This window comes from Pseudorca crassidens, chromosome 5, assembly GCF_039906515.1.
Source record: "Pseudorca crassidens isolate mPseCra1 chromosome 5, mPseCra1.hap1, whole genome shotgun sequence".
NCBI classification, from domain to species: domain Eukaryota; kingdom Metazoa; phylum Chordata; class Mammalia; order Artiodactyla; family Delphinidae; genus Pseudorca; species Pseudorca crassidens.
This window is the reverse complement of record NC_090300.1, coordinates 83,368,623-83,390,350: the sequence shown is the minus strand read 5'-3', so window position 1 is coordinate 83,390,350 and position 21,728 is coordinate 83,368,623. Positions and strand designations below refer to the sequence as shown.

The 21,728-nt window shown below is 44.0% G+C and overlaps 1 protein-coding gene and 1 long non-coding RNA gene across 3 annotated transcripts in view; both read right to left on the bottom strand.

Moving 5' to 3' along the window:
• Positions 1 to 20,723, bottom strand: part of LOC137225167 (uncharacterized) — a 30,740-nt gene extending 10,017 nt beyond the window's left edge. Inside the window, exon 1 of the long non-coding RNA XR_010943714.1 lies at positions 630 to 20,723. This is a non-coding gene — a long non-coding RNA (uncharacterized lncRNA). The remainder of the gene's footprint in view (positions 1 to 629) is intronic.
• Positions 1 to 21,111, bottom strand: part of FSTL1 (follistatin like 1) — a 51,029-nt gene extending 29,918 nt beyond the window's left edge. The window contains exons 1-2 of one of the 2 annotated variants that reach the window (XM_067738766.1): positions 20,956 to 21,111; positions 20,738 to 20,794 (exon numbers count right to left, since the gene is read on the bottom strand). In XM_067738766.1, the coding sequence (XP_067594867.1) occupies positions 20,738 to 20,794; positions 20,956 to 20,958 (60 nt within the window). In that variant the 5' untranslated portion in view covers positions 20,959 to 21,111. The remainder of the gene's footprint in view (positions 1 to 20,737; positions 20,795 to 20,955) is intronic. The other variant, XM_067738767.1, reaches the window with a different exon arrangement.
• Between the last annotated feature and the right edge of the window lie 617 nt (positions 21,112 to 21,728).

Sequence of the window (21,728 nt, the reverse complement as noted above, 5' to 3'; positions counted from 1 at the left end):
ATTTCCCCTGGTGCTTGGGGAAAAGGAATTGTGATGTCCAACCAAGAGCTGAGACCATTTGACAGAATGGAGCGGGCAAGAGGGTGGGGGGAAAGCCAAGAAGGCAGGGTTGACTGGAACAAAATAGAACAGAGAGACCCAGAGACCCAGCATAGCAGAGCAGCCTAAGTCTCCTCTTTAAAGACATAGACAAAGCCCTGGGAATCTTTTGGGGTAGTGTAGCTGAAAAGCATCTGTCAAGTTTGCAGCATCCTGGCAATTATTCTCCAGCCCAGGGAATGCAGAAGGGGTTAAAACCCAGCAAGAAACTCTGGACTAAATGAAGTCTCCATATGTGTGGCTCGGTATGGTTCTAGGAGAAATAGACAGATGTAATTAGAAGTGCTCAGACATTGTGTTGTCATGGCAACTGCCAGACAGGGGCAGGGGGAGGGGGGCACTGGGGGGGAAGTAGGGGGAAAACCTGGAGTCTGAGGAATACAATCTTCCAACGAAATGCCAGAGGCAGGTGGCGGTCATCACCCTCAGGCTCCACAAGCAGGGTCTATTTCTCTAGCCTACCCACTCCCAGACTCTTGAGGACTCTCCCTACCCAGTTCCTCCTCACTTCCCACCGGCCGGGTACATACCCAGAGCAATTCCACATGCAAATGAAGGGCTACATTCAGATGGCATCCAAAGGAAGTTGATTCTTGGGGAAGAGTTTGTGCAGGTGATATTGTTCTCTGGGTGGTCTCTGGCCCCAGGAGCTTTCTGGATCTGAGTCTGAGGACCAGTGAAGGAAGCTGCAGGCTTAATTTATATATAACTATGGAGCCTAGCTCCTCTATGAGGGGGATGCTGGATGAGTGCTGAGGGCAAGTAGGGGTATGTGAGCTTGAGTGGGGGAACACGTGCTCATAGTAGGACTATGATACATTTTATCAGCCAAACTGGGACATTTTTGAGAGTAAAAGGGGGAACTTTCAAATAGATTACTTGGACAACAGGCATAAACTGTGACACATGGTCACCTTAATTATTAGGCTGCCCAAGTGGAAAATGCTTATTTTCATTTTATAATGTGGGAATTCTTACCTGGTGTCTATGAGACCCTAGAAACCCAGCTATAGATTTTGGTATTCGGTTTTCCTAGGGCATAACCTAGGAAAGATGAAAAACCCAAAGAAAGTACTCTTTTGGGCCTGAGCTGCCTCTTGTAGCTTTAATCTCCCTTGATTCAACTGCCACATGAGGATATTCATGGGGTTCTGCTGCTGCAAAGCTGGGGAACCTGGGCAGATGAGACCATTCTTACTTCAAAATCTTTGTCATTACAAATCCTTCTAACTACTTCTCTAAAGAGACAATCATTAATTTCACGCATCGTTGCCAAAGGGAGACAGTCCTAATGAATTTACGGCAATAATGTGGTCAATGGAGTGGGATCATTCCACAGCAGTGAGACCTAATAAATCTCCCCCTGAAGAGGGGAGGTTTCCAAAGGTGCATTCTTAAATATTCCTTAACAACAGAACCAAAAGCAGTGGCTCAGGGATCCTCTGGTCACAAAACCCAGCAAAAGGTCAGACTCTCCCAGGCAACCAGCAGAAATGACTGTATTTTAGGTATAATACAGCCAGCCTAGAAATTATGAGCATGTGGTCCAGCCACAACCTCAGTTACAAAATTGTAGGATGTTTAAACGGTAAGGCCACCCAGGGTGCATCCCCTAGTATTTTCTCAGGGACTCTGGAAATCACAGCCATCTGGTCAGAGTTCCTGGCAGTTACTTAGCAATCATGGCTGGTCACAGCCCTCTCCTCTCAACCCTGGTTCAAGGTTGGCAGCCACTGGGGCCAATGTGCCTTATTTACCTGGACCTATACCCCGACAGGTTCTGGAAAATGGGGCTCAAAATCTCTGAGCTTAATGTAGAGCTTCCCCAAGATTTTTGGGTGGCAATTATGACCCTTAATCATCAATTAACACTGCTGCTCTCTGCTGGGCAGGAGTGTCAGGAAATTCCAGCACCCACTGCATGTTTCCTGGGTTTTAATAGTCCAGTTTAGAGGAATGTTAAATCTTTCTGGAATGAATTAAGAATTACATAAAATCAATCCTTTTGAAAAAAGCTACACTCCAAACACAATTTAATCTGCACTTCCTTATCATTGTCCAGAGTGGAACTGGACAAAACCTATTTTGGAGAAAGTCAGCAAAATATGGAATAATCAAGCAACAAAATACCAAACATCATGCTAGATGCTAGGGACTCAAGGAACAATAAAGCATAGTCCACGTCCCTAAGCTGGTGACAGTTCAGATGAGAAGATGGAATTTTAAATAACAGAACAACACAATCTAATAAGAGCTAAGTCAAGACAATGTGTGGCTAAATGCAACATATGGTCAGGTGACAACTGTCTAGAGCAGTGCTGTCCAACAGAAATATAACACCAGGCTCATAAATGAGTTAAAATTTTCTAGTAGCCATATTTTAAAAAGCCAAATGAAACAGATAAAATTATTTTAATAATTTGTTTTATTAAGCCAATATAGCCAAAAGTTTACCATTTCAGCATGTAATAATTATTAATGAGACATTTTACACTCCTTTTTTTCATACTAAATCTTTGAAATCCGGCATGTATTTTATACTTAACAGCACATCTTAATGGGACTGGCCACATTTCAAGTGCTCAAGAGCCAACCTGTGGCTAGTGCTTTTCCTACTGAACAGCACAGTTCTAAACAGTAAGTTCTGAGTTCTGACATTACTGAGAGCTGAACCAAGGAGGAGAGTTTAGATAGAGAGATTAAGACTTTAACTGGGAATGTTTTAGAAGTGGTGTGTATTACAGAAGTCAACAGATATTATCTGATCCCGCAGGGAAGGCAGCATGCTGGGCTGCGTCTGAGACCAGGAAACTGAAAGAGTACCTAGTCCTTTGAAAATGGACAGGCATCCTGGGCGCTTAAGCCTAATCCTGACTCAGCTTTCAATGCCTGTGGACAAGGCACTTCACCCTTCTGGTCTCCTCTATAAGGAAGATAAAATGTTTGCTACCTCCTATTTTAGGACTGTATGGCTTATCTCATGAAACAGTGTTAAAGGGCTAATTAAACTACATATTTTGAGCCTTCTCTTAACTACTTAAATACGCTTTTTTTTTTTGCATAGAAGTCCATGGACAACTTTCACAATGAGGTGGATATTTCTCAAAACTCTTTTTTTCATTTTTCTGCTCTACTGATATATTTACTCTGTTGCCGTCAGCTTTCAATAATATCACACACACACACACTTTTAGTGCCTTGAGATTAAAGTCAATGAAAACATGCGCATTCTATTCTTCTTGAGATACTCCTGCCTTGCATTCTTTCCTTGGAGCAGTTGGGAAGCCACAGCTTGGGGGGGAAGGAGCTGCAAAACCTACTTGTGCTGGCCAATCAGGCCTTAGCTGACAGGAGGCCCACTAGTGGGAATGTGCCAGGTATCCTGCTCCATTGTAGCAAACTCCCTATTTTTGCAGAGATTAAAATCCTGTGAGACCCTTAAGCTATACCAACAATGCACAAAGACCTCCTTTTCTGTTCATTTTGTTTTCCCTAAGGGCTGCATTAGAAACCCTACCCCAAACCCACTAGCTCAGTAACTACACACAGATTATCATTTGTGGTAAAAACATTCCCAAGTATTATGTGGCGGTATAGTTCTTAAAGCTCTGTTCTCCTTCATTTTTAACTGACTGAACACGAGAGAAATGCCACACACTGAACTGACTTCACTGAAAAGTGGAGCAAGATGCAGCGGAAGTCGGGAACGTGGTCTGTGGCTCAATGGCAGGAGAGTTTAGAGAGTAAAACTGCAGATAAGGGGCTGGTCTGTTCCCTGGGACTCCACTCACTACTGGTCACTGTGCCTCAGGAGAGAAGACTTCTCTGAGATCTAATGTGGAAATCCAGAGACATTGTTTTACCCATACTGGGGACATCACAGGTGCCATTCAAATGAAACAGAAGAAAGAACAAAAGCAGGAAGCCTCCCGAAAAGTAAAGGTCTCAGCAAATGGTGAGGTCAGAAGACAAACCGACCAGAGGCCTTGGGGCAAAGAATCACTGATAACAGAATTTAATGCTTTATTTTACATTCCTTGGGACATTTGCTTACTCTGGGAATGAGGCCCAGTTAAATCAGAATTGCTGATCATGGAAAGAAAGAATAAAAATATTTACTATTCAGCTAGTGTCTGCGTAAATTCCAACTTTACCTGGACCTGAGAGAATCAGAATCCAGGTTTCAGACTAAGCAAGCCCAGCATTACTACCACGTCCAAGGTTAAGCAAAGTGTTGATGGACACGTGCTATCAACCACCTTCCCAGGTGCACAATATACTTGCAGAATCTGGCACAGAAATGATTGAGGTGGGCAGGATACTATGCATCTTCTCATACTGCAGATGAGATATTTGAGTGCATTGATCAATACATTTGGCCAGTGGATTAATTCCACAGATTACTTACTGAGCACCTACTATATGCTAAGCTCAGTTCTAGGTGCTGGGGATTCATTGGTAAAGGAGAAAGAAGGGCTCTGTCCTGAAGGAGTACATATTCTAGAGCGAGGACAGTGAGTAAACCCAAATAACAAGATCATTTCAGATTGTGATGAATGTTTAGAAGAATATAGAGTATGTTTGACAGAGAAATCTGGGAGAGAGGTCACCACTTAGATCGAGTGGTTAGGAAACACTCTTTCGAGCTGAGACCTGAGGGATGAATGGAGCAATTCAGACAGAAGGAAAGTGTGAAGGTTCTGAAGCAGGGTGGAATTTGTCATGTTCCTGGACCAGAAGAAAGGTCACTGTGGCTGTGACACAGGGCCCAACAGGGAGAGCAGTGAGAGGTGAGCTAGAAAAAGCAAGCAAGGGCTTGAGCATGTAGGGCCCTGTAGGCACGGGTAAGAAGTTTATATTTTATTCTTAATGAGATGAGGGCTAGTGGAGGGTTTTACATAGAAGAGTGACGTGATTATATAAGTGCTTTATGAAGATCACTCAGGTTGCTGTGCAGAGAAGTAGATGGAGAAAGCTAGAGGGCAAAGGGGTAGAGCAGCTAGGATGCTACTGCAATAGCCCAAGTACAAAATGATGGCAGCATGGACTAAGGTGGTAGTGATGGAGACAGAACAGTCAATAGAGAGGTGATATACTCTGACAGCAGAGCCGACAGAATTTGCTGATGGACTGACTGGGTACGGATGGGGCAAGTGAAAAATCAAAAAGAAGATTCCTGGATACTTCAAGCTGATAATAAAAGACCCCAGCCAGTTCTAGGTAGATATAGACATGGACACGCCAGTGGTCCAGTCTAGAGTCAGGCTCAGAAGAATCTTCTGTCAGACTGGCCCTGGGATCCCGATGAGTCCCATGCCTTCTTCATGAAATTGAATTATAGTTTAGGAAGTGAGTTCACCAAGCTCACGAAGACCTGGGGTAAACAGACTCTGCTTATGGAAATCTGTCTAGAATTGACCCATACTTCCAAACTGTTCCACTAGCCTTTAAATATTTATGGTATTTTTCGAAATGGTTTTCTGTGGTGAAATGTCTGGAAAACATTGCTTATAGTACTTTCTTTTAGAGAGGAAGATAAATAATGCACATGAACATTATAAGGGTCTGAAGTCTTGCAACTAAAAGACCATTTAACCAAGCATATATATTAACATCACTCAGTACTCAGTTTGAGAAACATGGGTTTAGGCTCTGTATGTCTCTCCCTGTAGTTCTACTCTCCCCTGGAATTCAAGCAACAACAAGAGAATAGCAGCTACTATTTATTGAGCACTTACCTTACGTAAGGTACTTTGTACCATTATCTCCCTTGCTATACACACTATATACAGGTGCTGTTTTAATTTACACCTTGTGCGTTATCATTTGCTGTTGTGAGTTTTGCTTATGGTCCACACATTCATTTAGTAAAAAGTCACCTTTCTTTTCTGATCGTATGTATCAGCAGAGTTCACTCACAGTATTTCCTCACAAAGCATTTAAGATAAAAGCCAGATATTCTTCACTTTATCACCCCTTCTTCCTTTACGTACCCAACTATAGCTAACGGTGAGCGTCTCCCACCCCCACCCCCGCCTCCCTCCTCTCCCTGCAGTCTTCCCCAACACTACTTTCCTTCTTCCTATTTACTCCATGCATTTCTAAACAAGAAACTGTTTTAGGACAGTTCCATGCCTTGAACACCCTTGGCCTTAGAATCCTTTGTCTCTCCCCCAAAGAGAATGTCATGACTTTCTGAATATGGCTGTTGTCACATGTAAATCCACAGACTGGTAATGTAGACACACACACACACACACACACGCACGCACGCACGCTCGCTCGCTCGCTCCACCAACCTGGTTAGAGAGAAGACTTTCCTGGAGTTAAACAGATCATTGGGGAATGAGGAGGTCTTTGCACTCCAGGCCACTGTAATGTGAGTAATTATGGTCACTAAATGACAATGCTATTTACCCTAGGCCAAATAATGATAGCATTACTTAGAAAAATAACCCAATCACCAACTCAAATATAGCCCCCGGGGAGGAACCCAGCTTGCTCTCTAATTCACACAGCAATTCAATGAAACAACTTAGGCAAGAAATGAAGAGCCTTCTGTTTGATCAGATGTGTAAAGGGAATCTAGAGGGAAAATGCAATTACCTAAGCTGTCAAATGACCAACATAGCAGGGTTAATAATCCTCAAGCGTTGGTTGTTCTTACAGGATTTCATATCACCTTCATGGTTTCTTTATTTTTATGTAAAAAAAGAGAAAGCCTAGATAGGGCATATAACAAACAAAAAAATACAGTTTCTTATTATCATCCAGGTTATATTATACCTGTCCTTTTACAGAAAACAAAGAAAAACAAAGACTCTTTTCCAGTTGTATTTCTCAGAGAGAAAACCGTTAACTTTTTAACTGCCCTTTAAACGATACGGCCCACAGACAGCTTAGAAAATTTTATTAAGAAATAAGTCTGCAGTGAGTACTGAATTTATTTTACCCAACATTTAGCAAAGACTTGAATGTCTGGCCTCTGCTCAAAACACTTCCCAATCCCATTCTCCCTTCTAGTCCCATCCCCCAGGAAAGGAAATTGAGAAATCCCAAACAAACTCATACCTGAAGTGGATATCCTTGTGCTGGGGTTTTCTTTGATCATTAGCCAGCCCTTGATGCCACGCAGAAAATTACTCTTTTGTTCAACATGATACAGACACCAATTAATGCATAAAGTGAAAGGCTTTACCCTTAAAATAAAGAGCTAAACTAGGAAGTCTGCTCCTCTGCATGTGGCTGCTGGCAAGGCCAAGGCCACACAGGCTAAGAAATGAAAGAAAATGCCAAGGACAGAAGACTAGAGGAGGGGTAGGGGGGACAAAGCACAAATGAACAGATTCCTGAAAGATCCTAAGGACTCTGAGGAGAAGCCAGGTGAATTTCCAGCTTCTGATGTAGACCTCCGTCTGCTCCAATTAATTGTAGCATTGTAATCACAGCATAGGGTGAAGACCCAAGGATGGGAACGCCCTTGGAAAAGTGAAGCTGACCGTTCTGAGCATTTGTGAATTCTGCCACCATTCCCAAGAAGGTTTTGTGAGCTGGGTTGGGCCCCCCAGAAGCCACACCTGGGTCCTCCTGATAGGGACCCTGACAATGACGGGAACTCTGGTATGTCTGAGTCTGGGCTCAGTGCAGGCATCTGGAATTCTGCTTCAAAGGTTGTAGCTGCTCTAATAGTAATTCCACACTAGTGTGTCAATTTCACATTAAAATCTAGATGAGCCAGGTATCGTGGTGAGTCATCAGGAATTTTAAGTTCTCCATCCATTTTATTTTTCTCTGTTGCAACTGTTATGCCATAAACTTGAGTCCTTTACCAAAATGGAAAATATGTCTATTTAGCATGACCCTAACAAAAACTAGTAGGACATGCTAGCCACAGAATTTGAGAAGAAAAACATACTTCTTATTTTTGGAATGAGGTAGGGAATGAATGAATGAATGAATGACACATTAAGTTAACAAGCAAACTTCACAACCACAAAAATAAGCACTGATCTATATCACTAGGCTCAGAAAGAAATCAGGACATTATAACAGAAGTTAAGTACCAAACTAGATTAAACACAACAATCAAATTAAGGGAAATCTAATAACATATATGCTTCTCTTCTTTAGTTTCCACAGGAATTTGTTTTTGTGAGGGGAGTGTATTTGTGAGGGGAGTGTATTGTAGTCTATAAGTAGATGGTCACATTCTCCAAGTAGTGAAACTTAAGTCAGTTAAGTAGTAAAATTTATGGGTGTCTCTGTGTATATAGTCTACCCTGGGGCACAGCCAATTTGAATTCAATTCTGACACTGTATAAGTGGCCTTATTAGGAAAGCCACAGACAGCACTGGGCTGGCCCCCCAATTCAGAACCAAAGGTCAGCAGAGTTTAGCATACTGGGATTGTCTAGTGGGATTCAGGAACTAGAGTGCAGTTGAGGTACCAAGCATTAAACAGGACTAAAACATCTGCACTGGCCTCTGCTTCCTTACTGCATTCACCCTCTCAAGTCACTTGATTTAACCACTGAGGTCAAGGCCAAAGAGTAGTGCCTTCAGCTGTAACAAGAGCCCTGAACTGATTTAGAGAGAAGGCATGGGGACCAGGGCAGGAACTTCATCAATTCCTGTTGAGGAAACCCAGGATCCTGGTCATGGGCCAGGCAACATGGTGAGAAGGCAAGAAGAGTTCTGGAAAACAAAATAGGGTCCATGCAACGCTTTCAGACAATGATCTTTGTAAGCTGTTTCAATACTGCATCATTATTTTGAAAAGAAAACGTGAACATTTACAAAGGTCAGAAGAAAGTTTTGTTTTTGTTTTTTTGTAAGTTCAGTAAAAGCTCAAGTTGCACGTTTTGGAATCTTGGGTTGTCTTCTTTTTTAAAAAAAGATTCCTTGCTCAATCCCAAGAAGACCCAGCATCCTTCATTTCTTGCCCAGGGTTGTGGATTAGCTGCTTTCTAAAGTGGAAAAATCAAGTGATTCCTTTCTGTAGAATAGACAGCAACTGGGATTTCTGGGCATGAAGACTGTTCGGGTGCCACGTGATGTACCGTTTATATTTCATTCAACGCACACAGGAGAAAGCAAGGGACACAAAATGCCTCCTGCTTTTACTCGTTCTCTGTTCCCATTCCTGGGCCAGCTTCTCTTTCAAACTGCTCCTCCTTGGGCCGTCAATTAAGACAAGAGCTAATCAAATATCTTAACTCCATTAAGTAGAATACTTTGACAATCCAACCTAAAATGTCTGCCTCCTTTTATATGGATAGGATTTCAGAGCTGGGTTTGAGAGCTCCCCTACTCTAACCCCCATATTTTGCAGATGAGGGGCCCAGTGACTTGCCCAAGTTCACTCCACCAAGGCTCATTACCTGGGTGCCACTGTCTGTCCTGGGTTCCCTCCAGCCCATCTCTGGCCAATAAATGGAGGCTTGTTGGAAGCTGGCTCACATCACGGAATCTCTGTAAACTCAGCCACAGCTGCAGCCAGCACTGCTGATATTTTCTCAACTCTGAACCTCTCAAGACAGCTGAATCCTGACGGTCTCATAAATTCAGTCACCTGCTTCTTACATGTGAGGCTCATGCCAGTCCCCTGAGACAGTTTAAGGCTAACTAAGAAAACGGGGGCGAGGGAGCAGGGAATGAGTGAAGAGAGGCAACCCAAGTCAGAGCTGCAGAACTGTGCAGACTGTGCTGAAAAGGCTCACTGCCAAGCAGACACTGTCTAGACTTTAACCGGCCTCTCCAGAGCGGGGTGTGGGGAGGAGGGGGAGTAAGGCCAGAAAGCTTGCTTGCTTTTTATTCAGCTAATGCAAACACATGACACAACCTCTGACAGGCTCCAGGCTGGGAGTTCACTCTGTCTAAGACGTTTCTTCCTCGGCGCTGGAATTCAGCTGTGGGCTGAGGGAAGTTGTGCTAATCCACCAATCCGGGGGAAGCTAGGAATGCTTTTCTCAATTCCTGGGGAATCATAGTTCCCAAACTAAATTGAGTTGGGCAAGAGCCAAAAGTAGCACATTTTTGGTTGTAAAAGGACAGATTTTTTAAAATTTCCATTTGTATCATCTTAGGTAATCCATGAGGAAAATCCACAAACATACAGAACTGGCTTTTGGTGGAAGCCTGTTGTGAAAGCTTTCTAAGACTCTGAATGATATCAATTTACAAAATGTACAGAGGAGAAATGGCCACCATAGTCAAATAAGCATCTTATATCTGAGAGAAAATGTTGGGTCTGGGAAGCTCTGCACATCAGTTAGAAAAAAGGTGGTTCTCCCCCTGGGTGGGCAGACAAGGCCCAGGATAGGGCACAGAGACTGGTAAGCAGAGTGCAGGATGGAGTCAGCCCAGTTGGCTCCCTTCGCCAGCCACTTTTGTGCAGTCGACAGTCTGAACAACCATACCCAGACACTTAGCTGGAGTCTTAGAGCTGTCTTGAAGTTTGGTCTTATTCAATGTGGAATCGCTGTGAATACATCTGAAGGACAAAGAAATTGTTTTAAAGCAGCTCCTGAGTCACTGACCATTATGAGGCAAGTGCTCTGGTGGAACAACTATACTGTACTTCAATGTGCGTCAAAGAAGCACTTGGACCCGAACCAAGTTGAGGCCATGCCCATGTCGATGTGGCCAGAATGACCATTACCAGGCCTCAAGTATTGATCCAGGCACTTGCAGCTGATAGAGCATGAAGAGTTAAATGACAGAGCCTGTGCAGTTGTTTTTGAGTCCACATAACCTAGAGAGAAAAGGTCTTTGCTTTGTTTTCAAAGTCACTTTCAGAAATAAGACTCAGTGGACCTTAAGCACACTTGAACACAGAGTATTTGCCTTCCTTGAGAGTTGGAAGTCCTGGGTTTGTATCCTGGCTTTACGATTTACTAGGTGACTGATTTAGGGTAACTAACAATCTTCTGAGCCATGGTTTCTTCACTGATAAATGAAGATTATAGTAACAGCATCATCATGTTGTGAGAGTTAGATAAGGCTCTTTCCCTCTCCCTGCTGTTGTCTGGCTAACACCACTCATATTTGGGGCTCAGCTTGGGGGCACACCCTCTGTGAGGCCTTCCCGCAACCCCCAGTGCTGGGTTACGTTGTCAGCCCTGTCCTAGCACTTACCATGCTGGGTCACTCCGCCCTGTGTGCCTCCCCCAGTGGACTGCAAGCTCCTTGGGGACAGGTCTGTGTCTTAGTCACCAGCATTAACTCAGTGCCTGACAGAGAACAGGAAACCTTTCCTTCCTTGAGTTTACTTGGAGAACTGTTACTTTGGCCCAGATGGTGAAGCAAAATAATGCATCAAGATTTTGTGCAGCTTTCTCTCTGCATGAAATGTGAACCTGGTGCTCTGTGTATGTTTTGGCAGCTCCGAAAATGCAGCCCAAACACTCCACGATGACCTCTTTGTTATGGTGGAGGAAGGAGATGAGAAAGAAAAGGAAAGACAAGAAGGCAGAGGGAAAAGATGAAGAGAGCAACGCAGGGAGCAATAAAGAGACCAGGCTCCGGGGCCTGGGAATTGGTGGCCACGTGAGGCTGCAGTCAGGGCTGGCTGCCAGACACAGCAGCAGAGGACTCAAGTTTGTGTGCAAAACACCCGAAGCACTGCCTTGGTTCCCAAACGGACAAATCAGCCTGCTCCAGGGATACTTCCTACCCTGTCTTTGAGAGAAGGTATTTCTTTTTCTTTTTATTATTATTTTTTTTTGCGGTACGCGGGCCTCTCACTGTTGTGGCCTCTCCCATTGCGGAGCACAGGCTCCGGACGCGCAGGCTCAGCGGCCATCCGCGGCACGTGGGATCCTCCTGGACCGGGGCACAAACCCGCATCCCCTGCATTGGCAGGCGGACTCTCAACCACTGCGCCACCAGGGAAGCCCGGTATTTATTTTTCAAACAGTGAAAGCAAAGGGTTCTATTCCTTTGCCTGATCATTATTTTCTAAACCCCAAATTGAGTATTTGTGGCACGGGGACAGGCTGTGCTACGGGGACTACAGCAAGAATATGCAAATGACAAATCCCACAAAAAATCCAAGATATCTGGTGGCCACCTCCATGTGTAAGAAGGGTGGACACAGGAGAAAAGCTGAATCTGGAAAAATTCCAGAGGAGTTTTATCACCTCTCTTTTCTGCCTTTTCTCACTCTTCTTCCCTTTCCAGTTCTCTGCCTTGTTCACTCAGTCTTCAGGGAAAACCTATGCTGGCTTACAACATGCACTGCCTGTGCAAGGAAGGTGCTCAATGAGTCCTTAACTCTTTTCCCCGAGGAATGACAGAGCTGTGGCTTCACAGAGGAAATGCTGGAAGTTTGAAGGCAAGATTGGCTAAGTAGAGGCAAGGGTTCTGATATGAATTCTAGGCGTCAAAGCATCCACTGAAATAAATATTCTAGTTGTCTTTTAAAAGGTGATCCTTAATCGCTGGAGAGAATAAAGGAAGCAAGGGGAGTTCTGCCAGCCATGAGCACATGCGAGTGTGCAAACACACACACACATACACACACACCATAGCTTTTGGAGCTCTTCCAATAAGTAGAGATGCCACAAGCTTGATAATAATAGCTAACATTTACTGTACTCTGTGTGCCAAACCACTCTTCTAATTGCTTTACATGGAATAGCTTACTTGATTCTCACAACTAACTTATGGGGTAAATACTCCATATTAAGCCCATTTTATAGATGAGGAAACAGACCCAGAGAGGTTAAGTAGCTTCCCCAAGTTCACAGGGCTAATAAGGGCTACGCTAGAATTTAAACTCAGGTAATGTAGCTTCAAGGCCTGAGTGCTAAACCATTACGCTATACTTCCTCTCAACGATAAATCAGTGAACAGAACAATCTGAGCCAGTGCACAGGTTGTACAAATACAGACAATGCCTAGTGAATGTTAATGTGTAAACTGAGAATTCTCTTGTTGAAATCATTAGAGTTAAAAACAGTCTTTATCAGTGCCCAGTAGGGACTCTTAAGATGCACTTTTTTTTTGCAAGTGTTTGGTGTTGACTGTGTGCTATGAGGAGAAGAGGCTTTTTTATTATCTAATTGAATTGACAGGCAAGAGAGACGTCTAGCCATTATTCATTTTACAAATGAAGAAAGTAAGCTCAGGGAGGTAAAGTAATTTGCTCATGGTTTCACAGCTCGACAAGGCCAGAATTCAAACCTATTCATTACCCCAAAGCCCTTGCTCTTAACTGAGGCTGCAAGTCAGAGATATTAATTAGGTGGCTTTAAAAAGGTAACATTAGCAAGAAAGGGAAAGAGCAGAACTTCTAAATCAAGGACTCTTTCACTATGTTCTTCTTAATAATAAGAAAGTTCTGTAACAGGGTCCATGTAAAAGGTAAGACTTGGAAACACCCAGATATGAGAACAAGAGAAGAGAATGAAGAAAGGAACTCAGTAGAAGGCTTGAGTGACATGAAAACAAGAAATAAGAGAAAAGCGCTAGCACTCCAGGAACAGACACAATTTCAGATGAAGTTCCACACAAAAAGCTGCCACCTACTGGACAGACTGGTCAAGTGGTCGAGGTGAACAGCCTGAAAATGGCCCCAGCAGCTCCCTTGGAGCCTCTCAAATTCTGAGAAGGCATCCATCCCACAGCTGCATTTCAGGGATTTCTGCACCAGCAGCAAGAGGTGAGGAAGGGGGTGGTAATTTCTGTGAATGCCAAAGATTTGGCCCCCTAACGGCCAGGTCCATTTGAGCTGTACAGTAGCTATGGTGGTAGCAGCTACTTCAGAATAGGGACCAATATGGTACTGCTTTTAGTTCCACACTATTCTTAATAGCAGTATATGTGCAGAGTGATTGGTATAACTGGCACTGCTGTAGATCAATAAATTACATTCATTTACTATCACTGAGGGACAGAATGACAGACTGTGGAATAAGACAAATTTTGCCTCAGACACAGGATTTTAAATCTTGAATACGATAAAAAGTAGTAAAAGACATTTTCCCTACCTCAAGCCAATATCCCATGCCACACATATGTATAAACCGGGCCTGCAACATATCATGCTTTTGCCATGTGTCACATGACTTATTTTGGAAACAGCTTAGTTGGTCACAAATAGTGTCTGGGATTATACAGGAAACATTTTAAAGGTCATAAATTCAGACAATCCTGGGAATAGCTTACTAGTGATGGCTTCCAAATGAGCATATAAAAAGTCTGCAAAGAGATTACATGGAAATCCTCCAACCACAGCAGAAAATGCAGATTTACAGGATATATTTTGTACTCCAACTACCCAGAGAGCTTTCCATTTAGCAGTTTCTTGCCAGGCGGCTGCTAATGCAGAAGCTGTTATCTATGACAGCAGCAGCTCTTAGAGCCTTAGCAAGAACAACTATTCACTCCAGCAGAAGAGCCAAGAAAATTCTCATATTTTTGTTGATGGCCAGTATTAGAGAGTTTGGCTTACAGGTTTAAGGTGTTCGAACTCATCTAGAGAACTTAGAAGCTTGAGCCAGGAACAAACTGCTGTTTTCTCGACATTTTCATCCATTTGCTACCCTAGTTCCATCACCTATTACCCCATGTTGTTGTTGTTTCACATAGTCCCTAACTCTGCCTTCTAATCATCTTAATTCTGGCTAAAGATATACCAATGTCTGTCAAATTGGATTGACTTTTCCAGCAGAAAAGGCAAATGTCTTTTATCTCACACACAGAGTAACTGCTAGTGGCTGTCTACAGCATTGCTGAGAAGGATTTTCTAACCTCCTCCAGGCTCAGAAGGAAGAATTCTGATTGATTAGTAAGGTCTGCCATGGGTAAGGGAGAGGGTAGTGGTGACATGCACACCATGTTTGTTCCATCTCTGCAGGCGATTTATCATAGTGTTGGGAGGCACTAATTTTCATTGCTTACAGTGTCTAGTAGGCATATCACATACATCTGTTAATTGACTTTGATAATTTCTCTGAAAGGAGGGATGAAGGGCTAGCTTATCTTTAGGTGGTAGAATTATGGGCAACTTTATTCGTTGCTCTAGTTTTTTCTATATTCTCTGAGCTTTTTATCAACATATTTAATTTCCATATTTTATCAGAAAATAACACTTTCTTATTTAAATAAAATAGCATATATTAGAAGGATAAATTCCTCTTGAAAAAGGTGAGATGTCACAAGAATCCTCATGATGGATTTTAAGACATTTTGTCATACTTCTCTATAAATTGTTACATAGTTGTGAGGATAGGCATTGGAGTGGGGGGGTGTTCTGCTTTTTTATTTAAATGATCATCATTTGCCGGAGCCTTAAATTTTTTGTAAACATAACTTTTAGTGGCATATATTGCTGTTAACTCTTAACTCTTTTCCTCTTGTTAGGTAGGTAGTAGGCTTTAAGTTTTTAGCTTTCCTAATGTGATAGGCGTCTTATGTAGAGTCCCTTTAAAAGTAATAATGAATGACCAGGGCAAAGCGGTCAAACAGAATTAACTGAGTTTCTTTCCTTGATTTGGTTTCTCAGCGTAGATTATATGGAGCCCTGAAATATCCATCAGCAAAACAGTCAAGTCAGCTACACAAAGTCTGCTAAAATGAATTCATGTCAATAAAGACTGTATTTAACTGTGTTTGCTATGTTTTTGTAGCTAACAAGGAAAACAATTGTCTACTGCAAGCACTGTTAACTACAAGTTAAAAATGCTTAAAATAATATCCAAAGTGCAAGTCTCATATGGAGAGGGTTCATTTACCTTTTCATGAATTATTAAAGGTTCATTATTGTTAAATCATGAATTAAAAGCTCGCCAAATGTTAGTAGGGACAGACATCAAGAGACTGGACTAATTAAATGATAATTAATGATCATCAGGTGATGAAACGTAACCTCGATCATATCTATACCTCACTTTTTTTCATGTTAACTGTTTCCACACACCCTGAGTTCATAGCCTCCTTACTGTACCAACTCCCTCAGTCTTGATTGGGTGGTGGCTACATGGGTATATTCACATGTGAAAGTTCATCAAACTATACATTAAAGATTTGTGCATTGTACTAATGTAAAATAACTTTAAAAATCAGGGGAAGTCCTTGTTAATGTAAAAAAAAGCAATAATAATAATGAAGATAGTTGTTCATCATGCAGTTATAATATTATACAGTATAGCTGCCAGTTTAAATCTAACGGCTCACCATTAGATTGTAAGCAACCTGAGGGCAGAGACCATGTCTTGCTATGACTCTGACATAGCTATGCTTGCTATGACATCCATGACTCTGCCCTGTGTAGGGCATGCTCAGCCTACATCAGGGAATACTGACTGATGGGCACCATGAAGTGAAGGCCTGTGCTGTTAATGACTCACTCCTGGAGAAAGCACCCCATGCCAAAGTCACAAGTGACAGAAGATGGAACCTTAGAGAAAAGTATGCATTTGACCTACAGGACATCAGTCACATAGCTTACAAAATGAACCCATCTAAGTGTAAGTTGTTTTTCAGTCCTATAATATCTGGTGTCCTTAAGCTAATACTATTTGTGGCTACTAGAAATTTCTGTCTGGATGTCCATTTATTTGAAAAGGAGCAGGAAAAAGACACCATGATGTTTTCAATCCTCCATGTGTGACCACTGGCATTTACAGCTCATCCTTTCCCTGTTCCCCTGGAAACATGTGTCTTCCTGCCTCACTGACTTTGAAGACTTTATTTTCTTCTTTGCGACATTACATTCATAGCAGCCCATGCCCCCACCTCACAGCTCTTCCCAAACTCATTCTTCTGAGCCTGAGAATGGACTCCTGCTTTCCATTACCCAATCCAGAGATGTCTATGGGAATTGTGACATGTCCTTTCTAAAGACATTTTCAACATCCAGGGCCTCAATTTGCAGGGTGCTTGTCCATCTGTTCTGGCTATTCAGCAGAGTCACTGCCATGTTTTAACATCCCAATTTCTAACAATGGTCTCCAGAATCACAGCCAGGAGTTTATTTGCCAAAGGATAAACAAACAAGAGATAGTGGTTAATGTACAAGATGGATATTAAAATCCTAGTTTTTTCTGTAGCTTCAAGAAGCAGTCAGAGGATGTGGGGAAAATCAAGGCAAAATGGGAAAATCACACTCTAGGCCTTCCTGAATCCACTATTAGAATAATTCTAAAGAATAAAGAGGAGACCCCACATCTGCCAATAATACCCCTGGTGGTTGCTTAACTGTATGTTGATAATAGGGTATAAATGAGGTTATGAAACCTGGCTTCAGAGGGACAATGCCCTAAGAATCTTCTTGCCTATCTGTATAATTGTTATTGTTCTTGCTGCTATTATCTTAAATGATGCGCTCACAGTTCATAGGTTAAGTATTCCCTTACTGGAATGAGTGTTCTGATTTGTGAATCAGTCTCCTGTACTTGTGACTTATCGTGATGAATTTATAGACCTGGAATGTTGGAAATCAGAGTGCCAGCAGAGATAACCACCAACGGAGAGTGGAGTGTGCTTGGGCACTTGCCAAGGCTGCCTTTTGGTGTTAAAATAGACTCATACCCACCACCTCCCGAGACTCAAGGGCACATGTCAACCTTTCCCAGCCTCCACTATCCACACCTCGCAGTGAACTGCAGTAATTCTCAATGGGAGGGGGATGGGTGAAGGAAGAGTGAGCAGGCCCACCTAGCCCCCTCCCAAAAGATTCTGAAACAAGGTAGCTTGCTCTGCTGCTGCAACCCCCCATTCCTTGTCCATTGCAGATACTAATATATGCTCATCAAGAGATATGTGCCAACACCCCGTTTCAAGCAGACTCTAAAGAGTACATGGCTGTGAGCTCAAGTGGATGGGATGGAATTTTGATGGAGGCTGCCTGAAGTATTAAGACAAAAAGAAAGAAAAAGAGGAAGCAGTCAAAAAATCAACCCTGAGGTGCCAAGAGACCATGAAAAACATTAAAAATATAACACTTTCCTTAATGAGATTTGTTAATAGTTTCTTGAATCTAACCAAACAGGATTTATAGACTGGCACTAATAATGACGACAACCACCTTTTCTCAAGCTAGGGACACCTGATTCTAGAGGTCTACTACTATTCCAAAGACTTGGCTTCTTCAACTATCAGCATAATTTGTTGTGCAATCACATACTTTAAAAATATGCTGAATTGAATCCTTGTGCTTGTATTAAATCAAAAAGCACCAAGAAAACTAAGTTTGTTTTTTAAATTTCATTTTAAAAGTTCAACAATATTTGTACGATTTCAGCCCTAAAGTCTACTAAAGTGGATTCATGTCAATAAAAACAGTCAATACCATTACTTGGCTTTGTTTGCTATATGTTGTTGCAGCTAACAAGGAAAAAAATTCCACTGCAAAAGCACCATTAACTACACGATAAAATGCTGAAAGTAATATCCAAATTGCTAGGGCTAATCTACCTTTTCATTTATTATTATTAAAACACTGATTAAAAACTTGCCAAATGTTACCAGGGTCAGATACCAAGAGATTGTATTGATAAAAAAAATAATCCTTAATAATCTGGAGTCATGAAATGAAAGCTACATCATACCTACTCCTCACATACCCTGAGTTCACAACCTTCTTTCTGCACCACTTCCTCCGTTTTCATGCCTCAGCACTTCTTGATTTTGCCTCTTTCCCCACGATTTTGCCTTGGGAATTCTGTGAGAGTACTTTCTGCTCTTCCACCTCAAGCAGGAAATTGCTGCTGGGGGAACTTCCTATGAGGGCTAAGCTTTTCCCTGCAATGCACTGGGGGTGGGGGGTGGGGGGTGTATAGTACAAACAGCTTGGGAGAATAGATCCCAGACCTTGGGCTACAGAGCCTTGTGGTGAGTGAACCTATGGCATCCTCACTCCTCAAATGTGCATTCCAGTTCACAGAGCGATTTCACACACTAGCTGGCAATTCCTAAACCTGCAGTAAAACAAACCAGGGATTCACCTCGTCCATCAATGGACTACAGCAGCCTTTTGAGGGCAACAGCAGGGATGGAAGGCTGTTTCTCAGCCAGGACTAAATCAGCCAGTGAAGGATCCTCCCTCAAACTCAAACCCTGGAGAACAAAATGCATTAGAAGCAGATCTGGAGTTCAAGATGAGCTCCACCAGTGGAAGGAGCTGGGTTCAGATCCTTCCTAAGAACTAGCTGTGAGACCTTGGGCAGGTTACCTAGTCTCCGGAACCTGTTTCTTCCTCTGTAAATTGTGGATAACAAAACTGACCCTACAAGGTTCTGGGAAGCTTTAAAAGAAATGAGGCATGCAGCCCAACCAATGTCTGCTATATGAGAAGTACATAGCAAATATGAAGTCCTTGTGTGAGACAGTGGTTAAGGGCCTGGGGTGCGATGCCTGACTGTGTTCAAATCCCACTCCTACCATTTAACAACTTAGGACACTAGGTAAATTACATGACCTTTCTGACTTAGTGTCCCCATCACTCAAATGGAGTTTTATTACAACACAAAGTAGATATCCAAAAACATTAGCTATTTTTATTTCATTGTGAGTAAAAACAGCACGTGTTTCCAGATCAACCAAAAGTGTGGTAGTGAATTAAATGAGAGGTCAGTATAATGTGTATTTTTTTTTTTAATCGTGAAGACCTTGCAGGCTTTTATGACTTTTCTGGGCAGTCAAGCTGTGATGCTAAGGGTGGGGCTAAACTGTAATATGAAGAAAAAAAATTCAAAGAGGGAGAATAACCACCCACCAGGGAGCTATTTCTTTTGTAATGTACATTCCATTTCTTCTCCCTCATGCTTTTTAATTCCTTCCACATTTCCTGCCATAATTATCAAATGTTTGGTTTCTGACCTCACTTTTCTGGAGACTAGAGCCCAGGGAATTTAGAATTGTTTATTTTCTGTCCATAAACCTTTGAGTTAATGGAGGGGCTTGTGAGCGAAGGGTTTGTTGGTTTGTTTGTAGTGTCTCAGGAAGGTCACTGGAGTTGAAAAGAAAACATTACCCAAAAGGCGCTGAAATACTTTGACTGGAAACGCAGAGCCCTCAAAGAGCAGAGCAATGGATCACTCATACTTGCGCAACGCCAGTTTAAGAAAAAAATTGAGATTTTAAAAGGCCGTTATTTGGCTCTGATAATAACGCAAAATCCGAGGGCACTTTACAAAAAAAGAAGGAAAAAACCCCAGAGAATCATCATTTTACTTTATAAAAGAAAAAAAAATATCCCGCCCTAAAGGAAGAGTCTCTTGAGATCCCCCGACCCCCCTCCCCCAGGAGACAGACTCGGAAGGGAAAAGTCTCCAACTATTCTCAATTTCCTCTTAAGTGAAGGAAAGAACTCAGGCGCCTTTTTGAACTCGGCTCCTGCTCTTGTGGCCGCCTGCATCCCAATCGGCCCTGCTCGTCCTCTCTCCCCCTCCCCACTCTCCCTCCATATTAGCCGCGGGGGGGTTCCCGCTGACGGCCCAAACTACTTTTCCTGATTTTTAGGTTTAAGTTTCGTAAGCAGCATTTCTGCTCCGAGCGCCCCCCTCACCCGGCAGATGGAAACTCCCAGTCCTACCCGGGGAGAGCATCCCCTGGACGCACGCACCGCCCGCGCGACGCGCAGACCCCAGTGGCCCCGGCGCCTGAGTTCGGACCTCCTCAGAGGCTCACCTACCTCGGCGTGGACCCAGGCGACCGCCACCAGCGCGAGCGCGAGCCAGCGTGTCCACATCTGCGGAAAAGACAAGAGCGAGAGTGAAGGCACCGGGCCCCGTGTCGACCCCGGAAACTTCCTCGTGCCTCGGAGGCTCGCTCCCTCCGCCCGGCCACCCTCGGCCGCCCAGAGGGGTCGGGCCAGTGCGCTCGGCTCCGCGCAGCGAACCCCGCTCTCACCATGGTCCCGTTCCGGTCTCCGGAGGGCGCGGGGGCAGGCGGCTGCAGCGAGCTCTAAGGGAAGGTGGGAGCTTCGCCGATCGCCAGCCTCAGAGGAAATCCGACCTGGCCTCGCCGCCCCTTAAGACCCCTCCTTCCCCGACAGCCTGCCCCCCAGCTCCTCCCCATTCTCCTCCCCCTTCTGCAGCAGCGGCCCCCGCGGCTCAGGGTTCCGCTCCCTCCTCCCAGCCCCTCGCTACGTCCTGGAGCCCGCGAGCGTCCTGGCGCCGCCGAACCCCTTTCCCGAAACCCAGGCCCCTAGTTTAGCCCCCAGGACGTGGAAGCCGAGGCACAGAGGGGGTGGTCCTGGGGGACACTGCAACAAAGGCGGAGGGGGTGTGGGTGTGCGAGCCGAAACCCCACCCCCGGGAGGGGCCGCTGGCTTGCTGCAGCTCGGGCAGGCTGCGAGTGCGGGCTGCGGCAGTGGCCAGGTGGGGCGGTAATGCTGGGGGCCCTGGCTCGCCCTGGGGCGGGAACCTGGGGGGAAAGGCCCTGCGGCGTGGGGAGCTGAAGTCGCCCCCTACGGCTGATAGAGGGCCAGAGGTGCAGAGGGACCCCCGCAGCTCCGGGTCCAGGGCATCACTGTCGCCAGAGCGCGAGGAAGGGGGCGCGGGGCCCAGAAGACCAGCCAGCCTGAGGAAAGCTGCTTTGGGTTCAACTGTGGATTTCCTGGGGAGGGGGGTGGGAGGCGGAGGCCATCCTCCTCTGCTGAGAAGATCCTGATTCCAGCGTTT